The sequence below is a fragment of the Neodiprion fabricii genome, chromosome 4 (assembly GCF_021155785.1).
Source record: "Neodiprion fabricii isolate iyNeoFabr1 chromosome 4, iyNeoFabr1.1, whole genome shotgun sequence".
Classification (NCBI taxonomy): Eukaryota; Metazoa; Arthropoda; class Insecta; order Hymenoptera; family Diprionidae; genus Neodiprion; species Neodiprion fabricii.
Window position 1 is genome coordinate 13,415,024 of NC_060242.1, and position 24,558 is coordinate 13,439,581.

Sequence of the window (24,558 nt, forward strand, 5' to 3'; positions counted from 1 at the left end):
ATATTAATTAAATATAAATAAACTCGCAATAAACCATACCCCCCTAACTTCAATATAATAGCAGCTAAAACCATTGAACCACAAACAGGAGCTTCTACATGAGCTTTAGGCAACCATAAATGTATAAAAAAAATAGGTAACTTTACTAAAAAAGCAAAAATTAAAAATAAAAATAAATAAAAAGAATAAACTTGAAATAAATTTTCTACAGAAAAAATATGATTTAAATCTTCAAATTCAAAAAATAAATAAATAATTCTTAATAATAAAGGTAAAGAAGCAAATAAAGTGTAAAATAATAAATGAATACCTGCTTGAACCCGATTCAATTGATTACCTCATCCTAAAATTGAACAAAAAGTAGGAATCAAACTACATTCAAAAAAAAGATAAAATAAAAACAAATTATTTACAGTAAATGTCAAAAATAAAAATAAAATTGCAAAAAATATTAATAAAATAAAATATTTCAAATAAATCTTTAATTCATAAATAAAATACCTTGATATAATTATTAATGCTCCAATTCATAAAGTTAATAAAACTAACCCAAACGATAAATTATCACATTCCAAAAAAATATTTATGCTCTCAAATTCAAATCTATAATTTCCAGAAAATATAAAAAGAATTTATAAAAAAAAAATTAAACTGAAAAAATCAAAAATTATCCTTAGAAACTATAATTAAAAATAATAAATAAAAATAAAACTTTATCATTAAAAAATATTTAAAACTTGAAAATAATCATTACCATGTGATCGAATTATATAAATCAAAATAGATAAACCCAAAACCCCCTCACAAACTCTGAAAATTAAAAAAATTATAATAAAATACATCTCTAATATATACACATTTAAAAATAAAATTAATATTGAATATAATATTAAAATAATAAATTCAATTCTTAATAAAACTATCAATAAATGAAACCGATTTAATCTTAAACTTAAAAATCTAATTAAACATACAAAATAAACTGAATAACAAAAATCTATTAAAATAATAAATTATATATATACATTACTATATATATATATATATATATATAATACTATATATATATATATATATATATATATATATATATATATATATATATATGACTATACTACTATATATATATTACTATAAATTATATATATAAGTATATATATTAATTTCAAAAAAAAGAAATAAAATTCTTATCATTAATCTTCAAAATTAATATTTTAATAAACTATTTTTTGAAATTTTAATATTAAATATAAGTTTTGATGGTTTATTAAAAATATTGATTTTTTAAATCAGAGAAAAAATTTTTTTTTAAAACTAATTAATATAAATTTATTTAAATTAATTCATTATAAAAATTTTCATACTATTTATATTAATCAACACTATAATAATATATTCAACAAAAACTCCATTTGCAATAGGATTAATCTTACTAATCCAAACATCTTTAATTTCTGTAACATCAGGAATGTTAAATATAAGATTTTGATACTCATATATAATTTTTTCAGTTTTTTTAAGAAGATTATCAATTATTTTTATTTATGTATCAAGATTCTTCTCAACTGTAAAATTTCTTTTTAACAAATGAATAATAATAAATATTATCATAATTGTTTTAATATTTATATTAATAATTAATTACAATAAAATAAATTTTATATTTGAAGATACAATAAAATTCCCTTATATTGAACTAAATAAAAGTATATTAATTAAAATATCATTAAATAAATTATTTAATAAACCATATTTCATTATTTCATTTATAATAATAAACTATTTATTCATTACACTAATTATTGTTCTAAAAATTTCTAATATCAGTTTAGGACCTTTACGAAAAACTTTCTAATGTTACCTTTACGTTTAAAAAATAGTTTATTAAAAATTATAAATAGATCTTTAGTAGATTTACCAACACCATCGAATATTAATTCAATATGAAATTTTGGTTCATTGTTAGGATTATGTTTAGTAACCCAACTAATTACAGGTATTTTTTTAGCTATACATTATACACCTAATATTCAAATAGCATTTAATAGAATTATTCATATTTACCGAGATATTAATAATGGTTGAATAATCAAAAATTTACATGCAAATGGTGCTTCTATATTTTTCATCTGTATATATTTACATATCGGACGCGGAATATTTTTTGGATCATTCAACTTTAAACCAACTTGAATGACAGAAACAATAATGTTATTATTAACTATAGCAGCTGCATTTTTAGGATACGTCTTACCTTGAGGGCAAATATCTTTTTGAGGAGCCACTGTAATCACAAACCTCCGTTCAGCTATTCCGTATTTAGGAGAATTCTTAGTACAATGATTATGAGGAAGATTTTCTATTAATAATGCTACACTAACACGATATTTTACTCTTCATTTTATTATTCCTTTCATTATTATTATAATAACAATTATTCATTTAATATTTCTCCATTGTACAGGATCAAGAAATCCTTTAGGAACTAATAGTGATATTGACAAAATACCATTTCAACCATACTTTTGATTAAAAGACATTGTAGGATTTATTTTAATATACTTTATTTTAATTTATATTATTTTAATAAATCCCAATATATTAGGAGACCCAGACAATTTTGCCCCTGCTAATCCTATCACTACCCCACCTCATATTAAACCTGAATGATATTTTTTATTTGCATATGCAATCCTACGATCTATCCCTAATAAATTAGGAGGAGTAATTCTTCTATTAATATCTATTTGAGTCTCATTAATTATACCTTTTTATAAAATAATGAATTTTAAAGGATTAAATTTTTATCCATTCAGACAATTTCTATTTCGAATATTTATTAGAATTGTATTAATACTAACACGAATTGGAATAAGACCTGTAGAGAATCCATTTATTATTGTTAGACAAATTTTAACATTAGTGTACTTCTTTTATTTTTTAATATATCCTATATTAACAAAAATATGAGACTATTTATTAAATTAAATTAACCCTACAAATCAATGAACTTGAATAAGTTTATGTCTTGAAAACATAATATAAAAATTTTAAATCTTTTATTGATTTAAACTTAAATAATTAAATTTTTAATATAATTTATAATAAAAAACAATAAAATATAAATTTCAAACCCATAAATAAAATTAAATAATTTAATGAAACAGGTGAAATTTTTTTACAAATTTCTCTTTTTTTGAAAGTAAATTAAACATTATAATATATATATATATATATATATATTATACATTAATATAATTAAATAGAAAATACATTTTTTATACACATATATATATATTACACAATAATATAATTGAATACAAATGGAGGTAATTAAGTTAAATAATTCAATAAAATGAGAAAATAATTAATTTAAATAAATTATTTTTCTTAAATTGAAGAATAATTTATTTTCAAAAATTAAAAATATGAAATTAAATAAATAATCATTTATCTATCTGTATGTTTTCTTTAAACCTTATAATAAGTTCTAACCCATTGTATAAATGTTTCAAATTACAGTTCCGAAAGTAAATTAAATGGCATTTTCTTGATGAATAATATTTTTATTTTAATCAATATGTGAGCAAATAATTAAAGAATATATAGAATTTTTTCAATAATTTTATTTATTTTTAATGAATTGAATTATTGTGAGAAACAATTTTTTGTTTTCAAATTTCTCTTTTTTTGAAAGTAAATTAACGATTATAATATCTTAATATATATAAATCTCGTGTCACAATGTTTGTCCTCAATGGACTCCTAAACCACTTAACCGATTATAATAAAATATGCACACCATGTGCAGTTCGATCCAACTTGAGAGATAGGATAGTTTAAATCTCAAATTATAGTCGCAATTTTAATTTATTGCTAATTATTTGTCTGTTATTATTTGACAGTCACAATTATCTGTTAACTCCAAATGATTCTAACAGATGTCGATACCTTTCGACTGGGTTTAGTGAGTAATCAATAGATGGCGCTGCTATGGTAAATCTACGAACGTGTCATATAAGCTACATTTTAACAGCATAATTACCACGTGTTGTTGACGCTATAAAATTAATTAAATTCATTTTGTAGTGAACGAAATACCGTACAATTCAATTCTTTCCACTTTTTAAATTTTTGGTGTTAGCATAGCCGGCCACGTGTTACTTAGACTGAAGTGTAAATTGCATTCATATTATAATGAAGATAATACAGTGAAATAAATCCTGTTTTTTACTTATTTGTGCTTCATTGATCAAAACTTTATAATTTAACTAGCAGCCCATCCCGGCTTCGCACGGGCATATAATAATATTAAGTAATAATATAAATGTTATTTTTCTGGAAACTCACTGTAAACATTGTGTATTTTCTTTTATTATATTATTATATGCTCGTGCGAAGCCGGGATGGGTTGCTAGTATGTATATATGTAATAAACGTTAATTGTAACAACGAACAGTTTATCCATACATACTCTCACCAAACACCAGTATTAAATATCAATTTATACAATGGATTACAACTTATTATAAGGTTCAAAGAAAACATACAGACAGATAAAGGATAATTTATTTGATTTCATATTTTTAATTTTTAAAAATAAATTATTCTTCAATTTAAGAAAAATAATTTATTTAAATTAATTATTTTCTCATTTTGTTGAATTATTTAACTTAATTACCTACATTTGTATTCAATTATATTGATGTATAATATATTATCGTATAATATATATATATATATATATATATATATGTATGTATATTATAATTTTTGATTTACTTTTCAAAAAAGGGAAATTTACAAAAAAATTTTTTTTACATTAATTGAATTCATTAAAAATAAATATAATCATTAAAAATATCCTACATATTTTTTAATTATTTGCTCACATATCAATTAAAATAAAAATATTATTCATTAAGAAAATGCCATTTAATTTACTTTATGAATTGTAATTTGGAACATTTATACAATGGATTATAACTTATTATAAGGTTTGAAGAAAACATACATATAGATGAATAATCAGTTATTCTATTCGATATTTTCAATTTTCAAAATCTTATCATTTTTTAATTCAGAAAATATGATTCATTTTAATTATTTCTCTTCAAATCATTGAATCATTTAATTTATTCGCCTACATTTTTAATCAATAATATTATTGTATAAATTGTATATATATATGATTGATCAAATGAATTAAATGATAAATAAATTCATTATTCATATTTTATATATGTATATTATAATTTTTAATTAACTTCTAAAAGGAGGGAAATTAAAGAAGAAAAAAATTTTCACATCAATTAAATTTTTTGAAAATGAATATAATAATTAGAAAAATTATTTGTATTTTTCAATTATTCGCTCACATATGAATTTCGATGAAAATAGTATACATTGAAAAAATGCCGTTTAATGTCTTTTATGGATTGTAATTTAGAACAATAATGCAGTGGATTAGAACTTATTGAAATGTTTGAAGGAAACACAGACATAGATATATAATTAAATATTTAATTTCATATTTTTGATTTTTCAAAGCTAATTATTCTTTAATTTCGGAAAAATCAATAAGTGAGGTATATTATTTTTCATATCATTATATTATTTAATTCAGTTGCCTCCATTTATATTCAATTATATTGATGTATCATTCGTACAAATATATAATTGATTTAATAAAATAATCACAAATAAATTTTTTATTTATATGACATTCATGTATATTATATATTCGAATTTACCTCCAAAAAAAGGAAAATCTTAAAAAAAAAAATTTTCACAGTCAATAAATTTCACAAAAATGACTATAATTGTTAAAAAAATCAGTCGCATTTTTTCATCATTCGCTCACACAATAATTATGATAATAATATCATTCAATCAAACAATGCCATTTAGTGTGCTTTATGGATTATAATTTGGAACATTTACACAATGGATTGTAACTCATTAAAAAGTTTGAAGAAAACATACAGATGGATATATGATTAGTTATTTGATTTCATATTTTTAATTTTTGAACATGAATTATATTGATGTAACATCTGTTTATATATATAAATAATTGAAATGAAAAAATGATAAATAAATATATGATTCATATTTTATTTATACATTTCAAAATTTTCGGTTTACTTCTGAAAAAAAAAATGTTGAAAAAATTTTTACAATAATCAGAATTCTTAAAAATAACTTTAATTATTAAGAAAATCCTATACATTTTTTCATTATTCGCTCACATTAATGATAATGAAAATATTATTTCCTCAAAAAATGCCATTCGATGTACTTTATGGATTGTACTTCGGAACATATACACAATGGATTGGAACTTATTAGGAAGTTTTAAGGAAACACACAGATCGATAAAAAATTAATCATTTGATTTCATATTTTTCATACTCGAAAATTAATCACCCATGAATTTAGAAAAATGGGATCGACTTCCGGGCGACACGCATTACCTCGTGCGCATCTTCGACCGTGCTTGTCACACGTCCTCGCGGCCTGAAATCGACTGCCGGACGCCCTGCATTGCCTCCTGCTCCACTCTGACGCTGCTCGTATCAAGTCCCCACTACCACGGATCGACTCTAGGACGACGCGCATTGCCTTTTGCTCGACCTCGACCGTTCTTGTGTCATGTCCCTCTTCCGCCGATCGACTCCGGGACGACGCGCATTGCCTTTTGCTCGACCTCGACCGTGCTCGTGTCAATTCCCCTTTGCCACTGATCGTACCAGGGACGACGCGTATTGCCTTTTGCTCGACCTCGACCGTTCTTGTGTCATATACCCTCTTCCACCGATCGACTCAGGGACGACGCGAATTGCCTTTTGCACGACTTTGACCGTGATAGACCCATGTCCTTGCGGCCTGTGATCGACTGCCGGACGCAATGCGGGGCGTCCCCGCGCATTTTTATATAATGATTTAAAATAATTATTTTCTTATTTCATAAAATTATTTAACTTAATTACCTCCATTTATATTCAATTATATTAATGTATAATATATATATATATATATATATATATATATATATATAAACAAATCTCTCTATCTAATAAAAAAGTTTTAAACAAATGAACGTAGAAAAAGATTATAATAACAAAAGTAAAAAAAAAAGATTATAATAACAATAGTATACGCATGAAGTTGGCGGTGGGGTGAGATCCCGAAAACAAAGCAAAAAGCATCTAGGAAACCCTTTGACAGCTGTCATCGGCTGTTTATGACAAATACCTTCATAGGTATCTGTTTCTGACGCGCAAAAAATGACCATGCAAGTAAAAATTATCAAGATGATTCCCAACGGGAATTGTCTTTTTCGCGCGTTGGCGTATTGTGTATACGGCACTCAAGATCGACATGCAGAGGTGAGACTGAGTATCGTTTCAAATGTAGTGGATAATTGGTCTACATTTTCGGGTTTTATTACAGGTAATGAGTCAAACCGTGCTGTGATTAGGTCACCTGGTGATTACAAATCACGTATGAATAAAAATGGGATATACGGGGGAGAAGCAGAATTAGCTGCAGCTGCGGACATTTTTAAAATATGTTTAATCGTGTATCGCGAAGAACAAATTCATCCGCACCGGATCGGATCACAAAATGAAATACAATTCTAGCTACTCTTCACCGGCGACGGAGACAGTGGACACTTTGATGTCTTGCAGATCCAAAATAAAATTCAGAAAGTGAGTAATAAGTATGAAAAGTAACAATCAAATAATAAGTAAATCTAAATATATCACCAAACAGTCAAAAGGACAGCCAGGATTTACGATGACAATGGAGAAAGAAGGAGTTTCAAGCAGCAGACAAGGCGATGAAGATGGTGGATGGTCGGAAGTATCACAAAAGAAAGAGGAAAATAAAATTGTAAGTGAGAAGAACCAAATAAGCCATAAAATAATATCCATCAAATATTCGTATAACTAGGTGAGAGGACGACCAGGATCGATGTTGACGACAAGAGAAAGAGGTGGAGAAAAAAATAATATAAAGAAGGTGATTTTGGAGAATAACCGGCAGAGCGGTAGTAAAAATAATTCAACGAAGGGTGTAGAAGAATTGGAAGAATCGATTGTGATGATTGATTTGGAAAATAAATCAAGAGGACGACCAACCAATGTGATGGACATAGAAGAGCGAAAAATTAGACGACGGGAACAGCGGCGAAAATATAGGGAAGCGAACAAAAAATATCATACTGGCTTTTCAACCAACGAACAGAAAGGAGGAGTTTCAACCAGCAGACAAGGCGATGGAGACGGTGGATGGTCGGACGTATCACAAAAGAAAAAGGAAAATAAAATTGTAAGTGCGAATAACCAAATAAGCCAGAGAATAATAATAAACAAATATTCCTATAACCAGGCAAGAGGACGACCAGGATCTATATTAACCACAAAAGAAAGACGTGTTTTGCGGAGTGAACAGCAACGCAAATATAGAGAAAAAAATAATATAAAGAAGGTGATTTTGGAGAATAACGGGCAGAGCGGTAGCAAAAATAATTCAGCAAGTCAAGGAGATAGATCGATATCAATAGAGAAGGAACACCAATTTTCAACCAACGAATGGAAGCTTAGATTGATGAAAAAAAGAAAAGCAAGCATAGAAGGAATTGAAGTGGATAGCAAGAGACAACGAGATGAAACGACAGACGAAAACGTGTGTCGACGACTTATAAGCAAGAATAACGTGTCGGAAATTCATGTTTGTGATGAAATATTAAGTGACAGTGATACGTTGAAATCGATGGAGAAGGAACTGTGTGTATTCAGCCAAACAATAGAAGATAGCAGAGACAGGTTGGAATTAGACAGAAACAGAGAACGAGTAGAAGCAATGAACAGTGAATCAATCATTGCTGAGCATCGTTACAACGGGGATATTGAAAAAGGCACTTTTAAAACTGCAGAACAACTACACATGGGTGAAATGAACGTAAAATGTAAACATTGCAATGCAGAAAGGTTCAAATATGAAACAGGAAGGGTGGCAAATAATTGCTGTCATGGAGGAAAAATAACATTACCACCATTAACGGAATATCCTGATGTACTTCAACGTCTGCGAGAAGGGAATGACGAAGTATCAAGACACTTCAGACAACATATACGATCATATAATGACGCGTTTGCGTTTGCATCATTTAATTGTACCGTGGCAGATCTGGGGAATTCAGGACCATATGTGATGAAAATAATCGGGGATGTGAGTTACAAAATATCTACAAGTTTAGAGACCGCAAACAATAACCGACCAAGATATGGACAAATTCACATCTACGACGTACAAACTCAGCTAGCGCTGAGAGAAAATGATGCAAGAAGAGCAAATCTGTTAGAAATTATTGGTAGACTGATAATAGATATCAATCCTTATGCAGCAAATTTTAAAACAACGTACGAGCGATTTGTTAAGGGAGAAAGCCTGGTGAGATTAAACTTTATAGCACTCAAGGAAGACGATAGAGGGCGGTACAATGCGCCAACTTGTGGTGAGCCAGCAGCTCTGATCGTTTCAGATGACGGGGCAGTATCTGAAAATATAGAAGTACAAGTATTTCCAAAACAAGACCGTGCAGTTGGATATGTGCCGAGATATTCGCATCACGTTGATCCAATGACTTTTCCATTACTATTTCCGAGCGGTGATTTAGGATGGAGCTATAATATGAAACACGTAGGAACAAACAAGAAAATCTCTCCTGTTCAATACTATAGACATCGATTGGCCTTACGTCGAGGCGAAGCACAGAATCAGTTTTTGCGGAGCGGACGATTGACACAACACTATGTGATTCACGCATATCTCAAAATTGAATCGCAGCGTTTATTGTTTTTAAGAAATAATCAGAAGCAATTGCGTGTAGAATGTTACAAAGGAATCACTGATCACATATCAAATAGTGAAGCGAATACGTCGGACCGAACAAGACTTGGGAACCAAATGATTTTACCATCATCATTTTCCGGCAGCATGCGACATATGCAACAGCAGTACCAAGATGCAATGGCAATAACAAGGAAAGTTGGACGACCGGATTTATTCATTACAATGACATGTAATCCTAAGTGGCCGGAAATATGTACGGTATTAAAAGATTTTCCTACAGGTACCACTGTAAACGACATTCCAACAATAGCTTGTCGAATATTCAACATGCGGCTACAACAGGCACTAAAGGAAATCGAAAGCGGTTCAGTATTTGGAAAGATTGAAGGATACGTATACACAGTTGAATTTCAGAAAAGAGGCTTACCGCATGCTCACATACTATTTATCTTAAATAACTATGACAAACTTTTGACTCCAGAAGCAATTGACAGTTTTATATCTGCAGAAATACCATACAAACGAATACATCAACAACTATATCAATCTGTCACATCACACATGCTACACGGCCCTCACACATCCAAAATACCATGCTGGAATTCGGTAACGAAGTCATGCTCAAAGAAATTTCCGAAAGACTTAGTGGAAAATACTGATATAAGCGGTGGCGGTTTTCCAAAGTATCGCGGACGAAAAAATACAGACATAAACTATTACCGCAACCGCGTGGAAGGAAGAAATATCCAAGTAGACAACAGCATGGTTGTGCCTCACAATCCATACCTACTTGCAAAGTACGACTGCCACATGAACGTAGAATATCGTGCGTCAATAATGGCTATTAAGTATGTCTTCAAGTACATCCACAAGGGACATGATCGTGCAAGAGTACAGATAACTGATTCAAACAGCGAGAGTGATGGTCAGCCAATAATCAACGAAATACAGGATTATGTAGATTCGCGTTACGTAGGACCGATGGAAGCAGCTTGGCGTATACTAGAACTGCCAATGCATGGACGAAGTCATGCCGTCACACGCTTACCTGTACACCTACCGGGGCAGCAATACGCAACGTTTGAGGAAGGTAGAGAAGTCGAAGCCGCTACAAATGAAAAAAAGTGGAGAACCCACCTTATTGCATGGTTTGAATTGAACAGCATAGATGAAATGGCAAGAAATATAACTTACGCGAACACGCCAGATTACTATTCGTTTCAAGAAGCAACAAAAACGTGGAAAAAAAGAAAATATGCATGTAAAGTAGTTAGTAGAATGACAAATGTTTCACCAAGGGATTCCGAAAGATTTCACCTCAAACTAATCCTTGGACATGCGACAAATGCAAGGAGTTTTATAGATTTACGCACTGTAAACGGGAAAGAATGGAATACATTTAGAGAGGCTGCAGTGGATATGGGTTTAACTGCGACAAATGACGAAGCTTTCAAAATATTCGACGAAGCTGTTTCAATACTTATGCCGAAACGGTTACGTCATTTTTTTGTGTGGTATTTAATCGGTGAAATGCCATCGAACGTGATAGATTTATGGAATACTTACAAGAAAGCACTATCTGAAGACTTCGTGGATCAGCATGAAAATAGAGCACTATGTGCAATTGAGCATCTTCTCAGAGCTGAGGCAAGATCATGTGCAGATTTTTACTTACCAATACCAAAGATAATTTTCGAAAATGAAGCGGACGAAATAACAGTGGAAAATATAGAAACCTTTGCAAAGAAAGGCAATGAACTGGTGAAGTAATTAAACAACGATCAGAAAATAATTTATACGCAAATTGTTGATAATATTATGGATGACAAAAGTACTGATAGAAAGCGAGAAAAATGCTTTTACATCGATGGATCAGGAGGAACAGGAAAAACATTTTTATACAACGCATTGTACTACATGTTGAAATCTGAAAAAAAAAATGTTGCATGTGTTGCTTGGACAGGTATAGCAGCCATCTTACTACCATATGGCACAACCGCGCACAAAACATTTGGATTACCATTGACACTGCAAGAGGAAGGAACAATTTTCACAAATGCAACGATGAAGAAAAAAATACAAAGTATAGATGTATTTATATGGGACGAATGTTCGATGATACCGAAAATTGCTTTAGAATTGATCGACAGAACGTTAAAAGATATAATGGAAGACGCATTACCGTTTGGTGGGAAGACTATAATACTAGGTGGAGACTTCAGACAAGTTTTACCCATTGTGAAACGAGGAGGTAAACAACAAATAATAGAGGAAACAATTAAATACTCTACACTTTGGAGTATATTTGAAAAATTGAGCTTGAAAAAAAATATGCGAGCAAAGGAGGATGCAGCAAAGTTTTCAGAGTGGTTACTTAATATAGGTAATGGAGAAGTGGAGTTGTTTGTACCAGAGAAAGAAATACAAAGCAACAATTTAATTTTAAATTAATTTTAATTTTAAATTTAAAAAAAAAAAGAAATTTGCCACTTGATGAATTAATAAACAGAGCCATCTCAGCTCCATTGAATGTCGAAGTTAATCAGTTAAATACAGAGATACTACGCAGAATGGATGGCAATATATTCGAATCAAAAAACATAGATTACGCAATATTACAAGGAATTGATACTGCAGATGCAGCACTTGACGAAGAAGCTATTCTGCGATATCCGATGGAGTATTTAAATGGATTAACGCCATCAAGTTTACCACCACACAATCTACAGCTGAAAGTCGGAGCAATTGTAATGTCATTGCGAAATTTATCAATATCAGATGGTTTATGCAATGGAACACGGTTAGTTGTAAGAGAAATTCACTCTAGAATTTTGATTGGTGAACTTCTAATCGGAGAGCGAAAAGGGCAAATAGTAGAAATACCAAGAATGAAATTAGATACGCGGGGAGACACAGATATGCCATTTATCCTCCATAGGCGACAGTTTCCAGTCAGGTTGGCATTTGCAATAACTATAAATAAATCACAAGGACAAAGTTTTGACCACGTGGGAATATTCATTGACCGACCAATCTTTGGACATGGTCAACTCTACGTTGCATTGTCACGATGCAGGTCGAAGAAAGGTATAAAAATTCAACTGAAAAAAAATGAAAATGCAATAAAGAACATTGTGTACAAGGAAATTATTGAATAAATACTGCATAATGTATATTCATCAAGGTCACTAACGAACAAATAAACATGGATGAACTTAAAAGAAAAATGCACAGGAGGTGATAGGAGTTCGAGAGGCCGAGGGGTTGACCCCCTCTTCTAACTCCACCGGGACCTCATACGAAGAAGGAAAAAAAAGTACTGTATAGAGGAGAAAAGAAGCGAAAGTGAAAGAAAAAGGAGGAGAGAATACAAATGAAAGGAATACAGAATCAGCAACGAAAGGAAAACCAGCAAGAATATAAAAATCACTGAAAAAATGGACAACAGAGAAAAGAGAAAGAAAAGCCAAGAGGAGCAAGAAGATGCAAAAATAGGTAGCAGCATAAAACGATAAAGAGGAAATAAAGCACAACGTATGGAAATTTAAACAATCGCGATTTGTAATTGGATGTTCAAATACATAAATCATTTCCACTAAGTATTTTCTCATTTTGTGATTATTCAGATGTGAATTCACACGTGTCGGTCATTTGGTGAAAAAGCCGCAACGCATACAATGAAATAGAAACTTGTGAAAAAATAAAAGTTAGCCTATGAAATTAGGAAACAAATAGTAAGATTAGAAAAAAGATATAAGGATGTATTGACTGAGTTGAAGGTGAGAAAAAAATGTAAATTATCAGAAATAAAAAAATGATAAAAGTACAAATTTGTTGATGTAAAATTGCAAATATTTCTACGATATTCATACCATATTAAATTTCTAGATAAATAAAAGAAATATATAAGTACATATCTATTATACCTATACATGCAACAACAAAATTAATTACAAATAATTATATTCCGACATTTGACAGTTCAAATGAAACACCGTAGCTAATAAAAAGAAGCAAAAAAATAAGAATAGGTGAGCGCTACCCAGTTTAGTGATATTTTGTTTTGTAAACAGATAAATTAAATCAAACATGCCGAACAAAGTAAGTATATCATTGGAAATATGAATGAATAAATAGCAAAGTAAGCAGTATGATAAAATTAATGAAAATTACTCGAAACAGGACAGCGACGATGTTTTGCAGCGGTCGAGCGAGAAAATACCAGGTGAAGCATATCGATATAATATAATAGTATGTAAATCCAAATTCAACTCGGCAGACCAAAGAGCCGGACGCTTTTTGAGAATCATTACCAGTGAATTCTACAGCTGGCCATTAAAAATGGAAATGGAAATATAATTACTTATATACAATCATTTGTCAAAGAAAGAAAAAAATATCGACATTTGAAAATACAGTCAAACACGTATGAATCCCTAAGCAAATAATTTAACGCCTATTTTACCAAAACAAGATGACGGATTAGATGATCTGCTGTGCGCAGCAGCAGAAGCAGCAGAGGAGGAGCTGTTGCTTGAGACGAACGACGAAGAGTGGTCCGTCTATGTATGGTAAATGAAAATTATACAAGGAAATGTAAAGAAAATGATAAAAAATTCATCATTCCACAGCAAAAACATCCCGAAGTCCCAAAAACGAAAGAGGTCAACTTCGAACTAAATTTCAAGTAAAAAATGTAAAATAAATTTATTTGAAAAGAAAAATGGATTGATATCAATTATTTGTACATTATAAACCAGACACAGTATATCTATATGTAAAGCCTATCCAACACAAAACTCGATTCAAGAGAAGAAGTTTCTAGAAAGAAACAAAACTCATGGAAAAACAAAAGACCAATACAAAACAAACAATTTCGATTATTGAAGACATCAGTTCGTTGTTGTTCTCCGGCCGGCACGCAAGCCGGCCGAGGCCTATCCTATACTCCCCAACTCCTCAACTCCTCAACTAATCAATTAAACAATTGCACAACTCTTCAATTCCCTCAAGAGCCCTTCTAAATATTGGTCAATAATGTGTGCAACAACTCGACATCGTTCAAAGAAAAATGATAATCGACTGAGAGCCCGAAGGAGGTACGTGACCAGGACTCCGTATTCACAGCTCAACATCAGTCCGCACAATGGGATCTCAACGGTCCAAGGAGCTGCGCCCGCATCTTGCTCCACCTTGATGGCAACGAATGTAAGCTCTTTGAGAAGTTTGTTAATTAATGAAAAATAATTCAATTCTATTTTGAAAGATCCATAAAAGACAAGCCAACAAGCCTACGCCGTTTGAAGAAAAACGGTAACCGACCGACAGCCCGAAGAAGATATGTGACCAGGGATCCACATTCACGGCTCAACATCGGTCCGCACAATGGGATCTCAACGTTCCAAGGAGCTGCGCTCATCTTGCTCCGCCTTGATGGCAACGAATGTAAGCTCTTTAAAAAGTTTATTAACTATTGAGAAATAATTCGATTCTATTTTGAAAGACCCGTAAAAGAAGAAGAGATTGTGTTTCAAAATTTGCTTTCCTACAATTATTATTTTGTGCTATTGGTCTCCATTTTGTCAGTTTGATTTTCTACGTTGTACCTAATGCTTAGTTGGAATCGGGTTTCGGTCAACTTGATCTTCTGCGTTGTACCTAACAATCGCCCCGAGTGTTGCCCTATAATTAAAAGAGAATGATTTTTAAGATAGGCTTGTTCTTTTACGGGTCTTTCGAAATAGAATTGAATTATTTCTCAATAATTAATAAACTTTTCAGAGCTTACATTCGTTACCATGAAGGCGAAGCAAGATAGGCGAAGCTCCTTGGACCGTTAAGATCCCATTGCGCGGACCGAAGAAAGTACGTATTCACGGCTCAACATCGGTCCGCGCAATGGGATCTTAACGGTTCAAGGAACTGTGCCCGCATCTTGGTTCGCCTTGATGACAACGAATGTAAGCTCTTTGAAAAGTTTGTTAATTAATGAAAAATAATTCAATTATAATTTCGTAAAAAATCAAGCCTATCTTAAAAATCATTCTCTTTTGATTATAGGGCAACGCTCGGGGCGATTGTTAGGTACAACGCAGAAGATCAAGTTGACCGAAACCCGATTCCAACTAAGCATTAGGTACAACGCAGAAAATCAAACTGACTGAAACCCGATTTCGACTAATAAAGCGTTACCCCGCATCGAACCTACAAAATGGAGACCAGCTGTACAAAATAATGATTGCAAGAAAGCAATTTTTGAAACACAATTTCATGTAATCTTTGTGTTATTCCAATATAGAAAATCTATTTTACTTTTTTTTTGTCTTTCATTTAATTAGCTTTATTCCTTCATAAAGTAAGTATAGGTTAACCTACGCATGTCAAGAAAGTACAAAAATCTTTAAAAACTTGATCAGCCGTAGCTTCTGCATTAATAACCAAGATCGGAGCTGATAAAGAAAAAAAGGTTTGTTTTATCAACCAATCCTCATGAACCTCCTGAATAGTTCTGAGGAGCTCTAAAGAAATGTTCGATTCTTCCTCACGAGAACGGGAACTGACTCGGGCTAAAATAGTTTCTGGGGAAACTCGCAAATAGACAATTGAATCTACTCTGAGCTCAGACGAGCGAAAGCGAATATCGAAATTTTTCATCAATCAATGAAATTCGAAGTCAACTCCGAACTAAACTTAGAATGAAAAATGTTGAATAAATTTATTTGAAAAAACAAAGGATTGATATGAATTATTTGTACTTATAAATCAGACGCAGTAGACTCTATATCTCTATACGTAGATATACGTGAAAAAATCTGAAAATAATAACTATAGCAAAATAAGTCGCCGGATGCAATTGGGGTTGCATGGCATCGGGAGTTTTGTACATGTGAGTGGATTCGTTTACGAAAATAATCTGAGCAGACCTACATTGGGAGCCAATAGCAGTGTCGGGTTGATCGGAAACAACCGACTAGACAATGCGTAAGGAAATGGTGAGGCGCGAAGCGCCGAACAACGAGGCGCGTAGCGCCGAGATGGGGTTGGCGCGCGAAGCGCGCAGGGGCGAAGTCCCTAGTACATTAATATAATCAAATATGAATACATTTTTTTATATATATATATTATACATCAATATAATTGAATATAAATGGAGGTAATTAAGTTAAATAATTTAATAAAATAAGAAAATAATTATTTTGAATAATTATATAAAAATGCGCGGGGACGCCCCGCATTGCGTCCGGCAGTCGATCACAGGCCGCGAGGACATGGGACTATCACGGTCAAAGTCGTGCGAAAGGCAATTCGCGTCGTCCCTGAGTCGATCCGTGGCAGTGGGGACTTGACACGAGCAGCGTCAGAGTGGAGCAGGAGGCAATGCAGGGCGTCCGGCAGTTGATTTCAGGCCGTGAGGACGTGTGACGATTACGGTCAAAGATGTGCACGTGGTAATGCGTATCGCCCGGAAGTCGATCCCGTTTTTCTAAATTCGTGGGTGATTAATTTTCGAGTATGAAAAATATGAAATCAAATGATTAATTTTTTATCGATCTGTGTGTTTCCTTAAAACTTCCCAACAAGTTCCAATCCATTGTTTAAATGTTCCGAAATACAATCCATAAAGTACATCGAATGGCATTTTTTGAGGGAATAATATTTCCATTATCATTAAAGTGAGCGAATAATGAGAAAATGTATAGGATTTTCTCAATAATTACACTTATTTTTAAGAATTTTGATTATTGTAAAAATTTTTTCAACATTTTTTTTTTCCAGAAGTAAACCGAAAATTTTGAAATGTATAAATAAAATATGAATCATAAATTTATTTATAATTTTTTTATTTTAATTAATTATATATATATAAACAGATGTTACATTATTATAATTCATGTTCAAAAATTAGAAATATGAAATCAAATAACTAATCATATATCCATCTGTATGTTTCCTTCAAACTTTTCAATAAGTTACAATCCATTGTGTAAATGTTCCAAATTATAATCCATGAAGTACATTAAATGGCATTTTTTGATTGAATGATATTATTATCATAATTATTGTGTGAGCGAATAATGAAAAAATGCGACGGATTTTTTTAATAATTATGGTCATTTTTGAGAAATTTAATAACTGTAAAAAATTTTTTTCCAACATTTTCCTTCTTTAGGAGGTAAATTCAAATATATAATATATATGAATGTAATATAGATAATAAATTTATTTGTGATTATTTTATTAAATTAATTATATATTTACACGAATGATACATTAATATAATCGAATATAAATGGAGGCAACTGAATTAAATAATTCAATGATATGAAAAATAATTTACCTCTATAATTAATTTTTCTGAAATTAAAGAATAATTAGCTTTGAAGAATCAAGAATATGAAATTAAATATTCAATTATATATATATCTCTGTGTTTATTTTAATTTCGCCACACACGTTTCCTTCGGTCAATAAAATATTTTCTATAATGAAAAGACAGAATACAAAATTATTATCACAACTAATAAATCAAAGAAACGCATTTGAAAAGATGGGACTGCGATGTGTGGAATCAATAACCGCCAGGTCAAAGTTTCCACGTTTTCTGTTTCTAGATGTAAAGCTCAAATTACATCAACTTGGGTGATTACCTGCGAGTAGAGAGTTAGATTTCTGTATCTGAATGGCGAGTAAAAATGATATATAAAAAAAAAAAAAGAAAAAAAAGCAATGAGTGGACATGGCAATATATATGTTTATCAGTCCAAAGAATATCGCAAATCTAAACAGGAAAAAACTTTCCAATCAAGACCATAAACTGCTACCATAAGATTTCAATATTTTTTAATATTAAAAAACGTTCGCCTCACAGATAACCTTGATTTGTCGAATCTCACGTCAACTCTATATAGGTATACTATATCCGAATGAGATAATCCAATGATTACTGATCAAATATACACATGTTACAATTCAGTATGGAGGTGGGAACTTTTTCCTTATATGATTCAAAAAATTGTACAGCATTTCGCAATTTGAACTAAACGTTTGGTTTTTATTTTCATTCCTTATTTATTTGTTGTATGGTCAAAAAATTTCAAGTTGTTACCTGGTTTCAAGTCGTAGTGAATGACAGGTGGTTTTATTTCGTTGAGGTACTTCAGTGCAGAAACAACCTGCAAGACAATTGATTTCGCTTCCCTCTCCGGTATAGTTTTATGCTAATAAATACATAGATTTAAATGAATTTAATATACAGCACATGGAAGATCCAAGACGTGTTTTTAAACATTCGGATGTATTTCTCAAAGACTGATCAACTCACCTGTTTGAGGCAGAAGCCTAAATCATGACCATCACAGTACTCTAACACTGTACAGAACGAGTTGGCATCAATCTCAAACACGTCGTACAATTTAACAACACGTGGATGATCTAGTGCCTTGTGTATATTGTATTCCCGCAGCGCGTGCCTGAAAGAATAATAAATATTTGTGGCGTGGGTTGGTTTAATTACAGCCTTTCTCTAGAACAAACTCTCGAGTCACATTATATCATTCATCTTGAAAAACAGATCATCCATTATTGTACTCACTTTATATAGTAGCTTTTTTGTCTTCTTTCCAGTCTTTATTAAGTTGATGTACCTTGCACGCTACGTAGCGTTGTTCCTTCAGATCAAATGCCTGTAAATGATATAAGCAGATCAGGTACAAGTCTAATAATTGGAGCTTGAATTCCTGTAAATATTGTTCGTAATAAGTGGTGAGTGATAACAACACTTCTGATATAATGGAAAAGAAAAAAAATTCCAATTTAGAATACCACGCACGCGTGCATTCACACATAGTATTTCACGTTTTCATATAATCTGTCCAAATTATTGCCTTATGGACTTCGCTAAAGCCGCCTTTGCCTAATAGCATGAGTAAAAGGTATCGCTCGTTGAGTACAGGATGAGAGTTGAAGCGCGATTGGTCCTCGTTGTGTATACGTTTCAGTTCTCTAATATGCAAGTTACGTTCTCGTTCAAGCTTCTCCATCTCGAGTTGCAGATCTGCGTCTTCTTTCTTCAGTGCACTTTGCCTCAGCTTCAAAAGAGAACAGAGAAAGCGGAAAACAAGCAATTAGTAAACAAGAATGAATACAAAGTTCTAACATTTTACGAAGGTTCTTGGAGAGTTACGCTTTTACTATTATTTACGATTAAAAATATTCTCCTTATTTTAAAGAGCGTAAGAAAAAGATGGGGCACATTTAAAGCATCAGTAAATTATCTTACCTTGAGTATTTCATCAGCCTCGTAGTATTCCTGCCACGTATACGATCCTGGCACAGCGTCCGGCTTTAGAAACGTAGCTTCGGTACCATTATGCAAAGAAGGTTGAGGTTGGCTCCGTTTCCGTCCCGTCTCACTATTAGATGGCCTTTTTTCAGAAGCAATTTCTTCTGCTTATCAATTTCTTCTCTTTCCAACGTTATTTCTTCTTGCCGTCGCGCCAATTCTTGAAAAGCGTATCCGTCCGTCCAATTTTCTTGAAAAGTTGCTCCTACCCTCTGAGTCACAAACTGACCTAGCCTCAGTCTATTTTGCATGCACTTTTGTCTAGCTTCTTTTTTTTCTATGCTTGATTTTTCTTTTAATAACTTCTTTACAACGTCTATACACTTATTTATATGCGATTTGTGCTGCTCAATCACTTTCTGCTGATTAGCCATTTGATGCCTAAGTTCCTCTGTTGTCTGGAAAACGTGTAAAATCCGTTAATACCTCAATCAAGTTATCCTAGACAGGAATGGTTATTTAGTTGTAAACTGTAAAAGTTACTTGTTTTTTATGCGAATAAATTGACACGAAAAAAAATTGTAGGTTAAATAAAGTGTTCAGCAATTGACTTCATAGTTCGACAAAACTTTGATACTGTACTTACTCGGTTCAATTCGTCAATTTTATTATTACGTAACTCCAGATCTGAAGACGCTTGTGTTTCAAATTCCTGTATCCTCTGGCAAGTGAGCTCCGTCTGAAAATAACGCAAACAGTCCTTAGAGATTCGTGACCTCTTACCAATGTAACGTTTGATACATTTGTCAGCACAGTTTCATAAATAGCAGTTACTACCTTGTTGCATTACGAAAAAATCATATTACATTAAAACAGAGAAACGATGTTTGAAAATAATTACTCCGAATCTTTTTAACAGGCTCAGAAATTATTTTTCGAGAAAGTGGTGAAAGTCGGAAGTGTGATTTGTGGTACTTTTCGACAAAATGTTGATTTCATAGAATATTACAGAATTAAGATAGAATAATTATTACTTTGTGAAATATAGTTCAAACAAGATGTAGAAATATATCTCACAGGCAGCAAAGAAAACACCAAAAATGTAGGCAGAGGGAGAAAACGACATGAAACTTAGAATTTATTGTTACCTGTTGGCCGAGAAAAGAAAAAGAAAATAAAACATTAACTGTAAAGATGAAGACAATTAAATGGATGCGTTTAATACCATCACAAGGTAGCCCCCATATTTCTATGATAACAAATTGTAACAACGTTGCGATTTTTGCCAGCAATAAGCTAGCTCAAGTCTCTGCAGACACCCAACAAAGTGCAGGTCTAGCTAACACACTTAGCTAGTGCTTCTTCCGAGAAAAATTTGTTCTTCTCAAAACCCACAATATTTTTAATCATTATGGAGGGGAAATTTTTTTCCTTAACTAGACGTATGAGTGAAGAAGGATACTCGTTGCACTCAACAGAGACAGACCAGACCTTTCTCGTTAAGTGCTTGCAGGAACAACCGAATGGTGCTTACATTTGAGGTGTTAGTCTTCGCTTGCCTGACCTGGCTTGTCCTAGGAAGGTTGGTAGGCCTTACCTGCACCTGCTTGCTGCCCATCGAGCTTGCAGGTTGTGTAGAGGCTGGCGGAGGGGGAGGTGGAGGCTGTGGATGGGGTCGCGGTGGCTGCATCAACGACGAAAATTCCGCCACCGAAGAATTTGGTGTCGTTACTTGAGGCGACAACAATTGCTGCGGCGACAGCGGGTACAGAATGATAAAAAGATCAGGTCAGAGCATTAGCCACAGAATTATTTCTCAATCGCTGGCATAACGGATGATCTTTAAAACTGAATAAAAAATCTGAACAGAAAGAAGCTGATAAAAAAAAAACCGCGGACCCGAAATTTAACAAATTACGCAGCCAGGATATTCAAATACTAATTTGATGGATGAACGAGAAAGGTAAATTAACATGCTCAATAATGAAAGAACAACGATCTGATAATTTTCTACTGGTTTTGCAGCACCGGTAAGGAATATGCACATAAATCGTTTTACAAGTATGGCGAAGCGCAAGCAAGAAAATCACTTTCTTTCAAGAAAAATCGTCTTTATTTCTCAATGTAGGCTACTTTGAGCTCCGCACACTGGGTCCAACTCGTTTACAACAGTAATGATCTACTCATTTGACGAAATTTGTTTTCCCCAGAGCTAGAATTTTAGGTTTAGGTATAGGAAAAAGTCAGAAGAAGTCAAATATAGAGATTACGGTGGATGGGGCAGCAACTGGAACTTTAATTCGTGTAGTTTCGCCATTGCGACATTCGATTTTCGTCAAATGAGTTTATCGCCCTTGTGAAGAAGCATGTTGAAGGTCTCAAGATTTTGCACTTTTTGACTTTTTTTGCCCAAAAACAAGTGATTTTCTTACATTTCTTATCATACTTATAAAAAGATCCGTGTACATTGGAAAGTTGTACTTGACAATAAAATTCACTTGATTTTTCACCTCCCAACCCACATTACGACATGTAAGCCCCAGACTGAACCTCGGTAAATCAGATTGTCAGGGATAATTTAAGGAATAATTGCACCAGTCGACTTACATAAGTTGCAAAAAAGTAGATTACATTTTTCAGTATCCTAAACGTGCAAACTTTATTAACTTTATAAACTAATTATATATCGATCTCTGTGTTTTCTTTAAACATTTCAATAAGTTTTAATCCATTGCATAATTGTTCCAAATTACAATCCATAAGGGACAATGAATGGCATTTTTTTAATGAATGCCATTTTTATCAAAATTCATATGTGAGCGAATAATTGAAAAATACAAAGAATTTTTCTAATTATTATATTCATTTTCAAAAAATTTAATTCCTGTGAAAATTTTCTTCTTCTTTAATTTCCCTCCTTCTGGAAGTTAATTAAAAATTATAATATAGATATAAATAAAACATGAATAATGAATTTATTTATCATTCAATTCATTTCATCAATTATATATACATACAAATTATACAATAATATTATTGATTAGAAATGTAGGCGAATAAATTAAATGATTCAGTGATATGAAAAAAAATAATTAAAATGAATCATATTTCCTAAATTAAAAAATAATCAGATTTTGAAAATTGAAAATTTCGAATAGAATAACTGATTATTCATCTATCCGTATGTTTTCTTCAAACCTTATAATAAGTTCTAATCCATTGTATGAATGTTCCAGATTACAATTCATAAAGTAAATTAAATGGCATTTCTTAATGAATAATATTTTTATTTTAAATTAATATGTGAGCAAATAATCAAAAAATATATAGGATTTTTTTAATGATTATATTTGTTACGCCCCGACGTACCGCCTTGGCGTACCTTTTTCAAAATTCCATTTCATTTCATTTCTTTAATTTCTTCAATGCACAGATATCATTTCATCAAAATCTCATATTCTAATAACGGCGAGTTCCACCCCTCCTGGCAAAAGTCACGTAGAGACCAACGATGATCCCTAGTATAAGGTTCAACTTTCTTCTATTTAACTGGTACCAAGAACTGAGATAGGAGATTGCTGAATTAGCATCAGTAGCGCTCAGCCTGGAAATATCCCTCTTTTTATGTTAAAACTACAATCAATAACTAGGATAAACCACTACCTTTAGAACCACCAAATTAAAATAGATTACTCATTGGAATGTATGAATGAATGTGTGAACATTGCATCTAAATATCTTTTGTTCATATCTTCAATGTGTCACCGACGAGATTGAGAATCGTCAGAACACCGTCGAAGAGCGAGAAGTAACGCTGACCATGTGGATTTGGGCACCAGGAGGTCGCCCTCGCACCTCATTGGCTAATTACCGTTGTAACTCATTACAACTGCAGCTCCTTGGACCCCCGGGCCCAAGAAGCTGCGTCTTTCGTCTATCAAGTCGCGAAGTGCGTGGACATCAACCCGGATTAGCCCTCTCGAGCAAGAGTAGCGTTTGGAAAATCTTAGTTGTGACCGACCTAAAGTCTCGCGCTAATTCGTCAAATTCGAGCATTCAGTTATTCTGTTAGCTGCAAGAGACTCACTATCTTCTACGTTTCCATCTTTTCTGTGCTTTACTAAATCTCATCATTTCGCGAATAGACATTTTTATGCCATTCCATTTTCCACAATTAAATTGAGTTCGGCCCTGATTCAACCGAATCAGGTAATTTTAAGTGATAATAATAATAACTACACTATCGTTTTGAATAAATAATCGTTGGAATCATTTTTAACATACATCAAAATCAGGAAATTGACACTTTCAAGCTTGCGATAATAAGATATCATTCTAAATTCACAAAGACTAAGTGACCGACGTTCAACATCGTTCGATTGATCAACTCTTGCAAACTTGAGGTGAGGCCC

General features: G+C 32.1%; 3 protein-coding genes and 1 pseudogene across 3 annotated transcripts; 3 read left to right on the forward strand and 1 right to left on the reverse strand.

Moving 5' to 3' along the window:
* Window positions 1-1,402: 1,402 nt before the first annotated feature.
* On the forward strand, window positions 1,403-2,123 carry LOC124180655 (NADH-ubiquinone oxidoreductase chain 6-like; the record flags this gene model as incomplete). Its single annotated transcript, XM_046566401.1, is given in 2 exon segments — window positions 1,403-1,498; window positions 1,760-2,123. Coding segments are annotated over 2 exon segments (192 nt in total), but the record flags the coding sequence as incomplete, so codon positions are not given.
* Window positions 2,124-8,781: 6,658 nt separating this feature from the next.
* On the forward strand, window positions 8,782-11,634 carry LOC124180656. The gene has a single exon (XM_046566402.1). The coding sequence runs from the start codon at window positions 8,782-8,784 to the stop codon at window positions 11,632-11,634; it is 2,853 nt and encodes a 950-aa protein (XP_046422358.1).
* A 48-nt stretch (window positions 11,635-11,682) lies between these two features.
* LOC124180657 (ATP-dependent DNA helicase pfh1-like) lies at window positions 11,683-16,000 on the forward strand. Its single transcript, XM_046566403.1, has 3 exons — window positions 11,683-12,247; window positions 12,487-12,820; window positions 15,925-16,000. Exons 1-3 carry the CDS (start codon window positions 11,683-11,685, stop codon window positions 15,998-16,000), a joined length of 975 nt encoding a protein of 324 aa, XP_046422359.1.
* Window positions 16,001-18,288: 2,288 nt separating this feature from the next.
* LOC124180659 lies at window positions 18,289-21,920 on the reverse strand (annotated as a pseudogene).
* Window positions 21,921-24,558: the final 2,638 nt, after the last annotated feature.